General features: G+C 48.9%; 7 protein-coding genes across 7 annotated transcripts; 4 read left to right on the forward strand and 3 right to left on the reverse strand.

Moving 5' to 3' along the window:
- Nucleotides 1-1,155: 1,155 nt before the first annotated feature.
- On the reverse strand, nucleotides 1,156-4,001 carry TRUGW13939_03689 (uncharacterized protein; the record flags this gene model as incomplete). The annotated part of the gene is made up of 5 exons (XM_035486869.1): nucleotides 1,156-2,710; nucleotides 3,282-3,694; nucleotides 3,769-3,847; nucleotides 3,910-3,939; nucleotides 3,997-4,001. The coding sequence occupies 5 exons, from the start codon at nucleotides 3,999-4,001 to the stop codon at nucleotides 1,156-1,158; spliced, it is 2,082 nt and encodes a 693-aa protein (XP_035342762.1).
- A 287-nt stretch (nucleotides 4,002-4,288) lies between these two features.
- TRUGW13939_03690 (uncharacterized protein) lies at nucleotides 4,289-4,822 on the forward strand (the record flags this gene model as incomplete). Its single annotated transcript, XM_035486870.1, has 4 exons — nucleotides 4,289-4,339; nucleotides 4,424-4,497; nucleotides 4,575-4,628; nucleotides 4,684-4,822. The coding sequence occupies 4 exons, from the start codon at nucleotides 4,289-4,291 to the stop codon at nucleotides 4,820-4,822; spliced, it is 318 nt and encodes a 105-aa protein (XP_035342763.1).
- A 388-nt stretch (nucleotides 4,823-5,210) lies between these two features.
- On the reverse strand, nucleotides 5,211-5,837 carry TRUGW13939_03691 (uncharacterized protein; the record flags this gene model as incomplete). The annotated part of the gene is made up of 2 exons (XM_035486871.1): nucleotides 5,211-5,556; nucleotides 5,764-5,837. The coding sequence occupies 2 exons, from the start codon at nucleotides 5,835-5,837 to the stop codon at nucleotides 5,211-5,213; spliced, it is 420 nt and encodes a 139-aa protein (XP_035342764.1).
- A 189-nt stretch (nucleotides 5,838-6,026) lies between these two features.
- Nucleotides 6,027-8,979, forward strand: TRUGW13939_03692 (uncharacterized protein; the record flags this gene model as incomplete). Its single annotated transcript, XM_035486872.1, has 7 exons — nucleotides 6,027-6,197; nucleotides 6,260-6,387; nucleotides 6,442-6,800; nucleotides 6,865-7,361; nucleotides 7,408-7,583; nucleotides 7,643-8,206; nucleotides 8,268-8,979. The coding sequence occupies 7 exons, from the start codon at nucleotides 6,027-6,029 to the stop codon at nucleotides 8,977-8,979; spliced, it is 2,607 nt and encodes an 868-aa protein (XP_035342765.1).
- Nucleotides 8,980-9,585: 606 nt separating this feature from the next.
- On the forward strand, nucleotides 9,586-12,266 carry TRUGW13939_03693 (uncharacterized protein; the record flags this gene model as incomplete). The annotated part of the gene is made up of 2 exons (XM_035486873.1): nucleotides 9,586-11,425; nucleotides 11,488-12,266. 2 exons carry the CDS (start codon nucleotides 9,586-9,588, stop codon nucleotides 12,264-12,266), a joined length of 2,619 nt encoding a protein of 872 aa, XP_035342766.1.
- A 911-nt stretch (nucleotides 12,267-13,177) lies between these two features.
- On the reverse strand, nucleotides 13,178-14,293 carry TRUGW13939_03694 (uncharacterized protein; the record flags this gene model as incomplete). The annotated part of the gene is made up of 2 exons (XM_035486874.1): nucleotides 13,178-13,861; nucleotides 13,922-14,293. The coding sequence occupies 2 exons, from the start codon at nucleotides 14,291-14,293 to the stop codon at nucleotides 13,178-13,180; spliced, it is 1,056 nt and encodes a 351-aa protein (XP_035342767.1).
- A 618-nt stretch (nucleotides 14,294-14,911) lies between these two features.
- On the forward strand, nucleotides 14,912-17,154 carry TRUGW13939_03695 (uncharacterized protein; the record flags this gene model as incomplete). Its single annotated transcript, XM_035486875.1, has 6 exons — nucleotides 14,912-15,001; nucleotides 15,068-15,268; nucleotides 15,329-15,507; nucleotides 15,574-15,743; nucleotides 15,794-16,253; nucleotides 16,305-17,154. 6 exons carry the CDS (start codon nucleotides 14,912-14,914, stop codon nucleotides 17,152-17,154), a joined length of 1,950 nt encoding a protein of 649 aa, XP_035342768.1.
- Nucleotides 17,155-17,840: the final 686 nt, after the last annotated feature.

Consider the following 17,840-nt stretch of genomic DNA (forward strand, 5'->3'; position numbering starts at 1 on the left):
TACTATACGTTGCCCGCATCACTACGGTGCGGGCTGCATTTGATTCGAGTGTGACCATACACACTCTTGTACCACAGGTGTTATTATTCAATGCATCTACATCTATCAGTCCACCTTTGCAGTAATCCCCCCCCCCTCTCTCTCTCTCTCGGTAAGATTTCCGTGGCTGCCCGGAATAGAGTTTCGATTATCCTTTTATGACGAGAACGTGTGGGGACGTTGGTCCAGGTCGGGCTGAGCCATTTCTTACTCGGATCTCGTGATCAACCTGAACAACTCACACAATAATGAATAATAATAATAATAATAATAATCGGCTCCACTCCGATTGCGGCATACTCCGACAGCCCTTTTGTAGACCAGGGAAGAAGAGAGGAAAAAGAAAGTTGGGGCTATTCCCGTGCGGTTTACCGAGGTGTGGATTTCTAGTTTTCTCCATAGATAATGGAATGACGTGGAATAATATGAAATAATAATAACCGTGTTCGAGAAGATTATAAAGTAGATAGTGCGGAATACTCAGCACTCCGTACGTAGTATGGTGTTTAAATTAATTTTATTAATTAATTTTAATTGCTTTTGCTTTGCTATCGATGCGGGGACAGTGGAAAGGAGACAGTGGGGTTTGTGACTTCTTTTTTTTTTTTTTTGGCCTCTTTTGGGTTTGTGGAGTATTGATCAATTGAAATAATATCAATCAATTGATCGGCATTTGGAATTATGCTTGAAGAATATTTACTCTTAGGGACTTTTAAAGGCATTGCAAACTATTACTGCGTATTTCAATAAAGTGACACATGTACCTAGCTAGGTAATCTGGCTAGGTTGTCAACCCCGCATTCAGGAGAAAGTGGAGGAGAAACTTAGCAACATAATAATTTCTCCGCGCCAAATCAGTATTTATTAATAATAGACAGAGAGAAGGAGTGCTTCCAGATCTTAGGGGTGGAGATGTGGGGATGACTTTTTACGTACTACGTACGTTTCGTTATGTATTACTACTATTCAAACACGGTATCTAATATTTAATTAATTGTACTGATTAGGGCTTTGAAAAGGAAATATTAAAACAAGTCTACAGAGTACAATCTCAAAACTGATAGAACCATTCTCTAGCTGCTCTCAACCGAGAAACCCTCCCTCCCTGAACCCATTTCAACTAGACGGCTCGCTTCTCTCTGTCCCTGCCTTTACCTCAGCTTCAGCCTCACCTGTTTCACGGTCCCTTCGTCGACCCCGACCCTTTCTAGGCCGATGGCGAGTGCGTCGCTTCTTGCCGGATTTCGCACCAAAGGGCAGTGTCGAAGTCTGATCGATATTCCAGTGACTATTCACGTCCTGGAATCCGCCAAAAGGGGGGGAAGGTGTGTGTGACAACGACAGGGGCGTGAGTTTCCCCAGAGACGAAGATGCAGGTGGAGGTGCAGGCGCAGACGGAGTTGTCGCGTCGAGTTCAAAAGCGAAAATCATATCAGTGTCTTCGTTCTTTGTCGAGCCGTTGCTGCGGGCACTTGAGCTTGGTACCCCAGCAGAGGAGGAGGAGGATTCAGATGAGGTGCTAGGCTGGTAGCTCTCCAGCTCTTTGAATTTCTCGGCCAAGTGCTGACAGTGCCGACGCTCAACACTTTGGGGATTTTTACTTGATACGGTAGTACCGTTGTCCAAAAAAGTCAGCCCTTCAGTTGACCCTTCAGCAGTTTGAGTAAGGTTCACGGCGACGGGAGAGGAGGAGGAGGATGGTGGTGGTGGTTGGCTGCACTCTCCTCGCTCCTCGCATCTGTATTCAACCCGCTGCACACCCCGGCTCCATGCAATCGTCTCCTCGAACAGGGCCGTCGGGCTTTCAGCCTCCTTCTCGTTGCTACTGTTGCTGGTATTCGAGGCGAGGCTTGTAGGTTTGAGCGGTTCGAATGGGATGTCTTGTGGGTCGTTGGACAGAGAAGTCAGTTGACTCTGATTCTGGAGTATCTCCCCGAACAGAACCGGTCTGTGAGGCTCGTTGGTACCGGTATTCACCGAGCTCACAGCTTCGACTAACTCTGGGAGGAGGACTGAGTTGGGTCCTCTTCCAGAATCAGGATCGCTAGGGTAAGGGCGATACCCATTTCCCCCAACAGGTGCCGAATCGTCTTTGATTATCCATCTCTTGATCTCCACGGGCCTGGTGAAGGAATCGTCATCTTGGTTGTTGCGGTTGATAAGAGGGTTAACGAGGCGGAAAGACTTTCTGTGCAACCGTCTTCCCCGTTCTGGGGTCGTGGAATTGGCCCCGTAAGTACTACTACTACTAGGGTTCGCGATTTTCAATCCTCGTACGTTCGGGCGGACTTTTGATACGCGTCTTTTGGTAGTTCTGGGTCTGTAGTTGGCTTGAAACCAGTCGAGGAAACACAGGCCCATGACAAAAGCCACCACGGCAGCAAGAATCACCAGATAAGCCGTCGAGTAGGCCCCAGTGTGCGTGCTTGCCAAGTCTTCCACGGTCCTAGTTGGATCCATTTTGCATACATAGCAAAGTCTTGGTTCGCCGTTAAGAGGTGGCGAAGAAGAGAACGCCCTGGTTTCGCTGATGCCGGGGGATTCCCTGCGTTCGTCGTGCGTGGCATGAGTCGACGATGTCAATATAGAAGCTGCGAGGGGCCACCAGTCCGCCAACGGCCAGCGAGAGCGCATCGCCTCAAAGAACATGGTCGCGAGGGCGATGCAAACGCTTGAGATTTTCAAGAGCAGCATCCTTTTGCTTGTTGCCTGCTGCCTTTAGGCTGATTTATGGATTGTGGGTGGAGTAGTCTGTAGAGTCAGCTGTAAAAGAAAAGAGGATGGCTGAAGAGTGTAGCAAAAGGTGACGGGAAAAAGATCACTTAGGTAACGTATAAATAATAAACAACACCAACACCGCTTGGTCAGATGTCAGCGGCGTCTCAATCTAGCGTACGGCATCAGACGATCCCTCTGTTTCAAACATGTATCTCAAACCACAAAGGCGAATCTGGCGGTATCAAAAAGGGATTGTTTGTGCTCGCTAAACTATCAAAGCTTGCAACCACCTTTCGGGAAGGCGGTATGGTATGCTGGGGCATATCAAGTGAATATGAATCTCATTCAGAACAAATCTCATGCAAATCATGTCAATATAGAGAAAAAGAAACCCTTATAAACAAACCAAACGCCAGGCCGTGAATATCCATCATAGAAGCGAATGTAGACAGACTCCCACCAAAAGACACCATACTTTTTTTTAATCGATATCCATTTCTTCCTCCACTCCTCCGTCGACCAACACCCGGGCCTTCTTCTTCTGTCGGACCCTCTCTTCGCCCAGGACTTGTCCTGAAATCTTCTCTGCCGTGATGGGCAAGTCTTGCTCCTCCATTTCCCGCAGCTCCTTGCGGATAAGATGCTCGCCCTCTGCAACCACCCGTCGGTCCTCCTCGCGCTGGCGATCGCGCGCAAGTTTGCCGGCCAGACGCCGCTTGGTGAAAACCCTCTCGCGCCTCTGGCGGATGTCTTCCACGCGCTCCATCGCGTTGATCGTGGCCGCCACCAGGTTGCGGTCGTACTTGACGGGGACGTTGCGCTTCTTGGCAAACTGCGACAGCAAGAGCGACGAGTCGACAATCATCTCCTTGCCGCGAAGAGCACGGTGGGCCTTGGTCCACTTCACACGTCTCGGTTGACGTTTCATTTTGAAATTCTGGACAAAGAAAAAAAAAAATTGCGGCTTTTAGTGAAGGATTCCATCGCTCCCCAGGAACACCCCAGACTAACCTTTTCACACTTGCTTCGACAGAAACGAAAGCTTCGAGCGTCATTTCGAACGAATGTGATGCCCTTGGACGGGTACACGCTACAGAATCATCAGCACAGGTACCTGGAAGAAGAGTAGCGATAGCGACAGGCCAAACATACGGACGAGAGCAAAAACTGCAGACTTCCACCCTGTGAACAGTTAGTCAAGTTGGCAATGGATTTTATTCTCCGAGAAGGCGAGCATACCTCATTTTGACGGTTTTCTTCTGTATCTACCGGTGGAAAGCCGATTGCAAGAGACACCAAGTTGGCAGTGCTGCTTAAGGCTTGTTTGAAAATTGTCGGCTCGAAAAAATTATGTGGGGCAGGAGCCAAGGAGCCGCTAGTCCGTATTGGGGAAAGCCTCGCCGCCAACTCTCGACTTTTATCGCAACCGCCGGACTCTACGCCAGCGATTACTGTTGTTTTCCGCACCAGCGTGTCCTGCTTCCTCTCGCTCCAACAATTCCATCTTCGAGGTGTTTCATATATATCAGCCATGGCATCTGCGGTTGTAATGGGCCTTGGCGTGGCCACCGCGGCCTTTTTGGTAAGCGACCATTCGGATCTGCAGTCCTGATGGAAAGAAAAAAAACATCACGAAAAAGAACCACGGCTAACAAGTCCGACATAGGGCCGTGCTGGATACATCGCCATGCAGCGCTACCGAGGAGGAGTCAATAAGGTTGGCCGCGCATTCTACAAGGGGTATGTTACAGTGCTGCACCGCCGTCCTGCGCGCGGTGGCTGAAGAAGACGAATGATTTTTCTAACATTTGACACAGAGGCTTCGAATCTAAGATGACTCGTCGCGAGGCCTCCTTGATCTTGGAACTCTCGTATGTACCATTTCCCTTTTAATCGTACCACTGCTGATGGATGTGTTTCTTCTAGAGAGCGGACCTTGACAAAGGACAAAGTCCGTAAAAACCACCGGCAGCTGATGCTGCTGAACCACCCTGACCGCGGCGGCAGTCCGTACCTGGCTACGAAAATCAACGAGGCAAAGGAGCTGCTGGACAAGACTGTTTGACGCCGCTCCCACGGCGCACTGGGTGGGGGTGTATAATGGGGTGGGAGGTGCACGATGGATCTATCTTCCTGTTGATGTATACATACATATTGTTGGCATAGCACGGCGTTCTGGGGTATTATGTTGTGGTTGAGAGCAGATCCATGCTCGTTCATTGCTTGAAATCGCCACTCTCTGGTATCAATGTATAAATTTCTGGCTTCTGGCTAATTGTATTCTCTTTATTTATCGCTCTCGATGACATGGTAGAGGCTTTTACACATGCACGGCTTAGGCTACAAGCAAGCCGTGAGCCTTCTAGATCCATACCGCTAGTTACTAAAAGCACGTACAGGCGAGGGTTTCAAACCTAAGCCTTGTTGGGAGATATGAAAGACCTGTATGCCAGCTAAATAGCGGCATGGGAGTCGGACAAAGCGTGCACGGCAAGGATGGCCAGCCGTCCCGGGCTTCGGGTACTCTCCATGTCACCGCTTCCTCCTCCACCTCCACCACGACGTTCCTTGCGTATCCATACCACGCCCACTCCAGCACATGCTCGATCGATGTCACGCTCGGGATTCACGTTTTCCGGGAGGCCGATCTCCGGGAATCGTCTAACCCGACCAGGCAAAGAGGGGCGCTGGCAAATCTGCTCGGACGAACTAATCCGTTTGCAGGGCGCCCAGTCTGACGCTTGGGAATAACCAACCTGAAAAGCCCGTTGGGTGGTTGCCTGCAATTCGACCATGACCCTGCAATCGATCTGATAATCATGGCGATGCCAGTGTAGCGCCTTCAGTCCCTGAATTCAAGTGCAATCTTTGGCCTCGTCCCCTGGTCGTCCGTCCGACGCAACGGAAAGCTTTCCCCGCAGCACCAGAATTGATACATCTTTTCTGATAGTCCCCTCCCGATAACGACCGTCTCTTTTTTCACCGCAATTGCTTGCTGCTACTTACAACCTTACCACTTTCGACATCTGTGTTGCGCGTGCGTCATCGCCGCGACAAATTCGCTTGCTGACCTCAGCCATTTTGAATTCCTGCCGACCCTCCCTCCGCATTTTGCCTCAGCCCTGCTACGCCTATCTATGAGTCCCCATCGCCGTTAAGAAAAGCGAGCTTTGGACGAAATACCAGAAGATAAAAAAAAAAAGGCGGTTGGACGCTCGGAAGCTTCTAAATTTGTATGGGGCGGGGTGGTATCGACATAGCAGTTAGTCATGGATGGTATTAGTGGCGAGTCTGGTGATGGCCTCGACCTGGACATGTCCTCGCAGATGTTCTCGGGATACAGCGGCGATGGAAGTCCGGTGAATCCCAATCAGTTGGGTGCAAATGCCCAAGATGACGATCGAATGGATGGGGATCCGAAAAGGAGAAGAATCGCAAGGGTGGGTTGAGCTGCAATAAACAACAGGGGAAAACAGGCATTCGCTAATTCCTCCTACTACAGGCTTGCGACATGTGTCGCAAGAAGAAGATAAAGTGCGATGGGAAGATGCCAAAATGCACCCACTGCATCAATTACAAGACAGAATGCATCTTCACGCAAGTGGAAAAGAAGAGGAATCCGCCCAAAGGGTAATTTCAATTTCGGCTTTGAATAATAATACCACAGCTGACGCTTGCTACTAGTGCCAAATATATCGAAGGATTGGAAAACCGTATGAAGAGACTGGAAGGCTTGTTGAAAATGGCGGGACTCGCGGACAGCGAAACCGACCTCCCGTCCATTGAACGTCGCCTGCAGGAACGCTCTCAAGGCTCGCAGCACACCCAGTCGAATGGAATGTACATGCAAGCTGCCATGTCATCGGCACTAGGAAATACGCGCCCAGGATCGTTGCAATCGACTCCCCAGATGGAATCTATTTCAAGTCCGAGAGCTACCGATTCACCTGAGTCGCATGAAAGCAAGGAGTACGAAGTCGAAGCATTGTCCGATATGATGTGTTCGCTTGTTACAAACAATATCGGAGAGACAAGGTACATCGGTGAGCTTGCTCTTGTCCCCTATATATCTGTGGAATTGAGTGAAACTAAGTGACATATCCCTAGGGTCTTCTTCTGGCTTCTCAATATTCTCTCCCAGAGGTATTCAGTGGGTCAATGATAAGACAGGCGACTCTTCCTTTCAAGAAATGATACAGTCGGCGTATATCGATGACAACAAATGGATGTTTTGGAAGCCAGAGATCTTTAGCGATATATTTGCACGCCGTGTTTTCAAGCCTTTGCCCCCCAAAGATGAGGCCCTCTCACTCTTTCGGGACTTTTTCGATAATTTCAATTGCCTATTGCCGCTATTCCACGAACCCACCTTCATGCACCTCGTGGAACGCCAATACTCGCGAGATCCATATGAAGGCTCGGGCTGGTGGGCCAGCATCAATGTTGTCCTCGCAATTTCTCACAGACTAAGGGTAATGAACCATCTAGTTCCGCAGGAGGAAGACAAAAAGGCTTGGCTCTATCTGAAGAATTCTATGGGTGTTTTGACTGAGCTTACAATGAGAAATACCGATTTATTAAGTGTTCAGGCATTACTGGGAATGGTGAGTATCTTCAGCTGATGCAGTTTCCGATACTAACACCTGGCAGGCTCTCTTCCTACAAGGAACCCCCAATCCCCAGCCCAGCTTCTTCCTAGTTGCAGGAGCAATTCGGCTTTCACACAGTATTGGCTTACACAAGCGAGGCTCTAGTTTCGGTTTAAACCAGGTAGAAATGGAGCAGCGCAAACGGGTCTTCTGGATTGCCTATATGATGGATAGAGAGTAGGTGGATCATTAGTGTCATTTTGAAAACAACAATTTTTGCTAATATAGCTCTCAAGTTTGTGCCTTCGATCCGGGAGGCCGCCTGTCCAAGATGACGATGATATGAATGTCGAACTTCCCAGTGACGAGCCACCTGATAATGTCGGCAATATTCCGCTTTCCGATGGCCAAGGCAAAGTCAATTTATTCAGAGTCATGTGCCGATTTTCTATCATCCAGAGTCGGGTATACAAACGACTTTACTCGGCTCGCGCGGCGAAGCAGTCCGACGGCGAGCTTTTGAACACCATCGGCGAACTCGATAAAGAGCTAGAAGAGTGGAAAGAGAGTATTCCTACTGATTATCGCCCGGAACATGAGATAAAAGCCACTCACACGCCCTTGTTATTGCACGTGGTGATGTTGCATTTTGCTTACCACAATTGCCTAACGACCATACACCGAATGGCAGTGCATCATGGGTACTGGACAAGTCGCCTATCCAACTACGCCATCCAAGGCTTGAATGCAAGGCCTTTGAACCCTCGGGTTTTCTCTTCTGCCAACATTTGCGTATCCGCTGCGAGAGCGTCGATAAATCTAATTAAATACATACCGCACGGTGACTTTGCTTGTGTTTGGTAAGTTTTCAGCGCTATTATGTACCAAAAACATTATTGAAACTAATTGCAAAATTTCAAGGTTGATATTGTATTATCCTGTATCTGCGCTTGTTACTCTTTTTGCCAACATCTTACAAAACCCGCAAGACGCACGCACCCGATCAGATATCAAATTGATGGACCTGGTCGTCAACTTTCTCTCCATGCTGGTCACGGACGAGTCGAACGGCAGCGTCAAACGAATGTTGAGTGTTTGCGGCGAATTTGAGAGAATCGCCAAAGTGGCCCTCGACAAGGCCGAGAAAGAAGCTCATTCAAAGCGGAAGCGCAAAGTCTCATCATCAGATAATAAAGCATCAGTCGGTCACGAAACAGGAATTCCTAAGAGCCATATCACCCCCTCTCCGGACACAGATGCCTCGACTCCTCCGCCGTCCGCACTGACCAACGCCGCCAACGCTTTCAATCAAGCTATGAATGGCGTCGTGTCTCCTAACCCTAATAACTTTGTAGCTGCTACCATGGGCGATCTCCCTAGTGGCATGCCTGGATTCTCCAACGACTTCCAGAATATGATGAATGCTGGGGCATTCACACAAGCGCCGTTCCCGGATCAGACGACATCAGCAGATGCATCAAATTTTTCCTTCCAACAACCATTTGTACCACAGGATCTCTGGCAAATGCCTATGACTCTAGAGTGGGACTGGGCCGATCTATCTACGTCAAATATACCGCCACCATTTGACCAGCAAGATATGTTCGGTGGAGCTATGCGTAATGGCCAGTAACTTGATATTAATTAAAGATTCAATATTGTTTTTCCTTTATCGGTTTCAGGTTGGCGTTCTGGAAGGGGGGCAATTCCTCACTCATAAATAGATTCTGGGGCTCTACTCACCTGTCGGTCTACATTATACGTCTTCACCATTCAATGTATTCTTATCTTTTCCAAGCTGCCGGATAATGTTAGGGTTTGATTGCAACTATACCAGGTTCTTGATGAAGCCTCGTGTCTCGTATACAGTATCAAACCATTTAGAAAAATTAGAATACACGTCTCCAAAATACTCATTTATTGGACATGAATAAATTTATCCGCATGAAAATCGGCCGGACAGACCACCTTCGGATGACTAAGCGGAAGACGAAAAACCACAGCCGACGCCGTTTCGGTCGGGCTCCTTCAGTTTCCGCTTGCTGGAGCTCCGCAACACCAACAACATCACGCCCCAAGAAGCTCTGCGGGCTTGCCAGTCATCGCTCCGGCCTGACAGAGATTCGAGAAACACTTTTGTGGGTTTTGCAGAACACATCTCTGCTTGCTTGACTGCTGCGACAACCTCTCTCTTCCCCTCGACCTTTGGGGGTCAGCATATATTCTTGCTTTGCCGATCATGGCCACCACCCTTCTACGACGGACGGCCGGTATCGCTCGCGCCACCAGAAATGCAACTGATCTCTTTGGGGTATCGCGATCAATCTATCCCAATCATACAAGGCCGCAGCTCTGGTCGCTGATCAAAACCCGCCAAACGCGGTCATATGCCTCGGTGAATCCCGGGGATCCGAAACGTACGGACAACAAGAACAAGAACAACAAGGAGAAGAACGATGCTGAATCGAAGCCGTCCGAAAATAATAAAGAGAATAACAACGACCATGGTCAGAAACCCAAGTTCCCCCCGGGTAGTTTGTTGGATCGGTTCTCGAATTACATCGATGGCTTGCAAGAGGCCAAGACACTCACCAAAAGCGAAGAGGGACTTTTGATTAGTCTCCGAGATCATTGGAGCCAGCGGGGCGAAGTGCCAAAGGAAATCGAGGATTTCATTAAGAAACACTTGGACGAAAGGCAGCCGGTCTCACTCGCCCAATGGAGTGAGTTCATGAAGGTGCTTAACAAATACGAGTCTGGGAAGGGCTTTGATGAAATGAGAAAGAGTTTCTTTCAAGGCTCTCAAAAACCCCAAGACGGCAAGCAAAAAAAAACCGATGGCAAAGATCAGAATCCAAACGGCGGCCCGAAGATTCACGAGTTCAAATTCGACCCCAGCAATTTCATTGTCGCCTCTATAATCTCGTATTTCACCTACACGATGCTTTTCCCCGGAGAAGCCAGCAGAGATATCACTTGGCAAGAATTTAGAGCAAACTTCTTCGACAAAGGCTTGGTTGAAAAGCTGACGGTGCTTAACCGTAATCGCGTCCGAGTCGATCTCATTCGGGATGCCGTCGCAGGCGAATACCCGGATTCTCCTGCCTCGCAACGAAACTTCCACTACTACTTCACAATCGGCTCTGTTGATTCCTTTGAGCGTAAACTCGAAGAAGCTCACATGGAACTCGGAATTCCCAGCTCGCAACGGATCCCTGTGGCGTATGTCGACGAGGTCCCTTGGTTTGCAACGGCTTTGTCTTTTGGGCCTACCCTACTCCTGATTGGATCAGTTTTCTATTTCTCTAGAAGAGCTGGGGGTGGAGGTGGCGGCCAGAGTGGCCTTTTTGGTATTGGCAAGAGTCGTGCCAGGCGGTTCAACCAGGAGACCGATGTCAAGATTCGATTTGCAGACGTCGCCGGTATGGACGAGGCCAAGCTTGAGATCATGGAGTTTGTCAGCTTTTTGAAAGAACCCGAGAGGTTTGAGAAGCTCGGAGCCAAGATTCCTCGAGGCGCTATCCTCTCCGGACCTCCTGGTACGGGTAAGACTCTGCTAGCCAAGGCCACCGCTGGTGAGTCCGGTGTGCCATTCTTCAGCGTCAGTGGTTCCGAGTTCGTTGAAATGTTCGTTGGTGTTGGTCCATCCCGTGTTCGTGACCTTTTCGCCAACGCTCGCAAAAACACGCCATGCATTATTTTCATCGACGAAATTGATGCCATTGGTAAATCGAGATCCAAGTCGCAATTTGGCGGAGGCAACGATGAGCGTGAAAGCACCCTTAATCAGATCCTGACGGAAATGGATGGTTTCAACACGTCGGAACAGGTTGTTGTTTTGGCTGGTACTAACCGACCCGACGTTCTTGACAAGGCTCTGATGCGTCCTGGCCGATTCGACCGACACATTGGCATTGATCGACCAACAATGAAAGGAAGAAGGCAAATTTTTGCTGTGCACCTGAAAAAGATTGTTACCAAGGTGGATCTGGAATACCTTTGTGGACGCCTTGCTGCCCTCACCCCTGGGTTCTCCGGAGCAGACATTGCAAACTGTGTCAATGAAGCCGCATTAGTTGGTAAGTATAGTCGCTATCTACCGTATATAATAACTACCTTGGCTAACTGTTGTTGTGTACAGCTGCTCGTGGAATGGCTGATAGCGTGACCATGAAGCACTTTGAACAGGCAATTGAAAGAGTTATCGTCGGCCTGGAAAAGAAGTCCTTGGTGTTATCTCCAGAGGAAAAGCGGGTGGTCGCCTACCATGAGGCAGGCCATGCCATTTGTGGCTGGTATTTGCAATGGGCAGATCCTCTCCTCAAAGTCTCCATCATTCCCCGGGGACAGGGAGCGTTGGGTTATGCACAGTACCTCCCATCCGGCGAGAACTATTTGCTGAATGTCAACCAACTCATGGATCGTATGGCCATGACTCTGGGTGGACGGATCAGTGAAGAGCTTCATTTTGAGACAGTCACGAGTGGCGCTTCTGACGATTTCAACAAAGTCACTCGCATGGCTACTATGATGGTTACCAAATACGGTATGTCGAAGAAAATCGGACCACTCCATTACGAGGAAGACCAGCAGCAACTTCACAAGCCCTTTTCCGAGGAGACCGCACGCAATATCGATACAGAAGTTCGCCGGATTGTTGATCAAGCCTACGACTTGTGTATGAAGTTGTTGACCGAGAAGAAAAAGGAAGTGGGACTGGTTGCGGAAGAGCTCTTGTCCAAGGAGATGCTTGTGCGAGACGACATGATCCGCCTTCTGGGTCCTCGGCCATTCCCTGATAACAAAGAGTTTGCCAAATACTTTGGCAGCGACGGCACTTTGGCTCCGCCAGAGCCCCCTCTATCGGATGAGGGCACTGTTGGAAAGGACGGCCGGGACGAGACTCCTCATCCTATCTAGAAAGAAGAACAACAAAACTCCTCTCTTCGCCTTATTACCTAAACACATATAGTAGCCATATAGCGTATATGTGTGCGTGTGTGTGCTTGGGTATGGTTTCAAATCTCTTGTGTTTCGCATCACTGCTTTTTCTTTACCCCTTTTTGACATATTTTTCTTTTTCCAATATCCCCTCCTCAACTCGAGTCTCGATGTCCTCACCCTCCCTCGGTTATTATCCTTTTTTCTGGGATTGCGAAATAACTCAAATCTTGTGTATGAGAAAGCGTGCGTGAGAGAGTTGTATGTGTACATTGTATAATAGGAAAACAAAAACGAAAAGATACGTCAGCTTTATAGGTCCTCCTCTCTTTTCCTTATGTACTATTTGATTTGTATTTCTGCATGGATTTCTGGAGCCCAGTCTGTTCAATGGTGGTGTTTTTTTTTGTTGAATACATGTATGTACTAGTAGTAGCACTGGCGTGCACTTTGCACTATTGTATTATTGCATTTGAATATTTATTTATCTACACTCTTCTCTAGGATTGGGTCGGTCAAAGGATGTACAAGCTGAAATGAATGATCATGGCGAATTTCGTAATGTAACATTAGGTATCAATTGACCAAGTTATGGTTATAATGCGTTGGTTGCAGTGGGTGACGATTTCGGTATCTGAATATTACCAATTAAAATAAAATAGATTAAAAAAGAAGACAAGACAATAATTACATGTAGATTTCCCTTCATACTAAACAAGCAGCCAAAAAAAAGCTCACAATTGTCCCTTGAAACTCCAGAAAAGAGAACTTGGAAGAGCACAACATCACAATTCAAATCCTACTGAAAAGGCCGGAATGGCGATCAGACCAAGGGTGATGGCTCTTCGGTAGGGTATAAAACAAAAGAAAAAGAAAAGAAAGATTAAACCCTAGTCATTCTTCTTTTTCTCAGCACGGGATCCGGCTCCCCTGGCCTTTGTCGACCATCTGGGGATGAACCTTCCGACGCGAGCCTGGTAGTCGCGGTACTCGGGATATTTGGCAGCACTGAGTTTTTCGGTGAGCCAGGTGCTGCCTTGGAAAATCGAGAGGTAGCCAAGAGCGCCGATACCGGCCCAGTTGAAGTACGTCTCGGTGAGGTAGGCAGACCACGCGTACAGCGTGAACCAGATAGCCTGCTCAGCGACAAAGTTGGGGTGGCGGCTAAAGGACCAGAGGCCGGAGACAACAAAGCCGCGCTCGAGGTCCTCCTTGTCGTAGCCCTCGGAAACAACACCGGTATCCTTGAACTTGTACTTGGCTTGCTGGTAGCGCCACTGTTGCTCATCGGCGATTGTCTCGATGAGAATGTAGAAGACTAGCAAACGCGAGAAGACGAGGTCTGGAATTCCGTAGGCGGCGACGCCTTTAGGAAGCTGAGCTAGGATGGTAAAGATGTATGTTGGCGCGGTAATGGCGCATAAAAGAAGGGACTGTATGAATGCGATGAACACGACGTCAAAGATGAAGAAGACGAGGCGGTTGTTGATGCGCTCGCGTAGTATGGGCCATCGGTAGTCTTCGGCACCCCATTTGTATCCGCCCTTTCGCCAGTAGTTGAATGTCAACCGGATCTGACACCATCAGGTTAGCCGCTATTTTCTTGCTTTGTTAAATCCTGGGGCTGTACTCACACTCCAGACGACGCTAAACAAAGCGACTGCCCTTAAGCGATCGAGAGGTAGCCCGTTCAAATGCGCCCACGCGTAAAAGTGCACGTTGTAGATGGTGGGCAGGATACTCCACCAGCAGTCAACCTGCGAAAAGTTGCCGCGAAGCTCAGCGGCGAGCACGAAGAGGGGAGAGATGGCCAGCGCAATGGTCAGGGCTGTCAGCATGGGGTTGGTCGCCAAATACAGGCCCAGCAGAGTTTGCACATCAGAGCCTGCCTCGACGATGCGCGTGGGCAGCTCGAGCAGTTGCGACGAGAGCACATACGGTGCAAGAGTTCGGCCGAACTCAGCGGCCTCCTGGGGCGCCAGGACTGGCGGAAGCGGGAGCGCCATGTTGTGCCTCCTGGGATAACCTTGGTGCGTCTTTGGAGAAGAGTGGTGGTTGGTGGTGATGGTGATGGTGGTGGTTGGTGGATGACGGAAAATCGACTGTTTACTTGCTCGATCAGGTAGGCGGGCGGGCCTAGTTAAGTACATACACTGTCACTAACTTAGCTAGCTCATTCCCTCATAGCAACGCGCGCACCCCACACTTTCGGGGGCCATATAATCATTCACAGACGTTGCCTATACAAAGCACAGAACCACTAGGATTTGTCTTTGACTGTCGCGTGAATCCAGACTGTTCAGTAATGGTGAGCTGCAGTGTGCTCCGTAGAATTGGCTGGTGGCGTCATAATGGCGACTTGAGGAACTGGGAGCCTGAGGCAGCAACCGCGGCTGCCTGGTTCAATGTTCCGTAGCGCGTCGCTGCTTCCCCACGCGTTCTTTTCGTTCTTCTGGGTCAAAACTCTACGATCTGCGCTCTATCTACACCTCTCCCTGTCCGACCACCCGATTGCGGAACCGAACCTGCAAAAATTGTGGATTTCCCTTGATAGTCTTCCGGCATGGCGCGGTGACATCAGACTATAGCGAGCAGATGCCCAGGTCGTCCATGCATGCGCGAGAATGCCAGGCAACAGAATCCTATGCGTTGCTGAAAAGCCCGCTATTGCCAAAGCAGTCGCTCAGCATCTCTCTGGAGGCTCTATGCAAACGGTGAGCTTTTTCCTTCTGCCTACGGAAAGCTGTACTTGGGGGTAGATTCGCTAAACATGGCCGTAGTTTCATGTCCAAGGCAATCAATATGTGAAAAACTATAGCTTCCACTTCAACTTTGGTGGACCATGGGGCAACTGCGAAGTGACTATGACGAGCGTAATTGGCCATCTCACGGGTGTCGAATTTGCAAGTCAGTACAAAGGCTGGCAGTCATGTCCACCTAGCGTGTTGTTCGAAGTCCCTGTTTATGAGAACGTCGATCCCGTAGGTGGACTATAAACCCTAGCGTGCAGCCCATGCAAGATGCTGACGCACACATACAAGGACAAAAAAAGTATTGCCGAGAACATTCAGCAACAGGCCAGATTCTGCAAAGCCCTCTTCATCTGGACGGATTGTGATCGTGAGGGAGAGCATATCGGAACCGAGGTTAAGAACCAGGCACGTCTAGGCAATGCCAGAATCCAAATTAAACGAGCCAAGTTTAGCAACACCGAAAAAGCGTGCGTATTTTTTCTACACCCATCTACACTACCTTCCGGCCCGAAATTGAGCTGATGGCTTTGCAGTCATGTGTTGAGAGCAGCGCGTGAGCCAGTGGAGTTGGATGAAAAACAGGCAAATGCGGTTGCAGCGAGAATTGAGCTCGATCTACGAATTGGTGCCGCATTTACACGTCTACAAACACTTCAACTACAAACGCTAGGTAGCCCGTTGGACCAGCGCACAATCAGCTACGGTGTGTTTCGACCCTGGATGTTTTGCAGGCAAAGACTAACGGGCCATCAGGATCATGCCAGTTTCCGACATTAGGCTTTGTGGTTGATCGGTATCTTCGCGTCCAGAACTTCAAGCCGGAGCCTTTCTGGGCTATAAAGGTGATGCATAAGCGTGACGGTATCGACGTCAATTTCAATTGGCGCCGAGTCCATCTCTTTGACCGTGCAGCCGTGACCATCCTCCTGGAGCGATGTCTTGCTGCCAAAACGGCCAAGGTTACGAAGGTGGCAAAGAAACCAACAAGCAAATGGCGACCTCTCCCTTTGACAACTGTCGATTTGCAGATGATGGGAAGCAAATATTTGCGAATGACCTCTCATCAAGTCATGCAGGTGGCAGAAACCCTGTATACAAGGGGATTCATCAGCTACCCACGTACAGAAACGGATCAATTCGATAAAGCTATCGACCTTAAAAAGTTGGTTGAAAAGCAAGTCCCAGATCGAACATGGGGGCAATATGCGCAAGAGTAAGTTTCTTCGAATCTCGATCATATTGATTGTTGCTAAGAACTACCCAGCCTTTTGGACGGCAAGTTTAGGCAGCCCCGAGCTGGCAAGCACAATGATCAGGCCCATCCTCCTATTCACCCCGTTTGTGCGGCCGCGCCCCAGGCTCTAAAGGATGACGAAAAGCGAGTCTTTGAATTCGTTGTTCGTCGATTTCTGGCATGTTGCTCCGACGATGCCAAGGGCCAGACGTCTGAAGTTGAGATTGACTACGGCGAAGAGATGTTCCATGCCAAGGGCCTTCTTGTTCTAGAGAGGAATTATCTCGATGTATACGTTTACGATAAATGGGAGAGTAGTACTCAGCTCCCAGATTTCCAGGTTGGGGAGCTCTTTGAGCCTACCGAGGCCAAGATCACAGATGGGAAAACGTCGCCTCCTTCATACTTGACAGAGCCTGAACTAATCGCGCTGATGGACGCCAATGGAATTGGCACCGATGCTACGATGGCAGAGCACATCAACAAAATTAAAGAGCGAGAGTACGTTGCTACGCGGCCTCGTAGTGGCGCCAGCGGAGGCGGCGGCCGTGGTCGTGGTGGACGAGGAGCAAACAATAATTCCGGAGTACAAGAACTTATTCCTACACGACTAGGAATTGCCCTGGTTGAAGGCTACGACAATGTGGTTGCAGGACTCACCGACTGCCCTTCGCTCAGCAAACCCTTTTTACGGAAAGATATGGAACTGCGGATGAAAGACATTTGCAACGGAATTACTACAAGAAGACAAGTGGTAGATCAAAATCTGGATATGTATCGAGGGGTATTTATTCACACACAGCGGAGAATCAATATGCTCAAAGAAGCTTGTCGGAAATATGTTCTTCAGGAAGGAACTGTAACCAGCAATGGGAGGTGAGAATTATTTTTATCATTTTTTGTTTTTGTTTTTGGTCTATGACTTAATTGGATACCCTTGTATTTTCTTTCTTTTTCTTTGCCCTCTTTCTTCCATTTACGATGCCACGGGAAAGAATCCGGTTTATCTAAATCTTCAAACGAAAGTGACTCTTGTCAGACTACATAGTTGAATGTCAGTTGAATGTCAGGTTTTTCAAATATCGCGAACAATACTGTCTTGGAATCACACTTTTCTCCCCATGTCTTCATTTAACATTGTACTAGTTGTGCTGCTCATGTTTATGCGGCGCAAACACCAAAACAGGAAACGCCCAGGAACAAAGACAATCTTGGGATGCCATGTCAAACAGTTCATACGTTGGGCAGACCCACAGGCCGTGACATCTTTGTTTGGGCCTACCCGAGAAGATCTTCTTTAGACAAACCCTGGTATCAGTTCGGTTTCACGAGTTCATTCATTGGGTCGTCTGGTTCTATTCTACAGCAAGCCCTGCTGCTGCCAGACTGCTTCTTTGACACTGCCTCGCCGCGGGACTTATTAAAAAAAAACAGACAGCGCTGCTCCGGGGTTCATTCAATTTCTTCTCTGAAGACACTCCTGTGCTACATTTTCTTTTGAAGCCTCACTCGAAAGCTTCCTTCTTGGCTACTTGAGCAAATTTCAACGCTTAATAGCCTCAAAAA

This window comes from Talaromyces rugulosus, chromosome II (genome assembly GCF_013368755.1).
Source record: "Talaromyces rugulosus chromosome II, complete sequence".
Classification (NCBI taxonomy): Eukaryota; Fungi; Ascomycota; class Eurotiomycetes; order Eurotiales; family Trichocomaceae; genus Talaromyces; species Talaromyces rugulosus.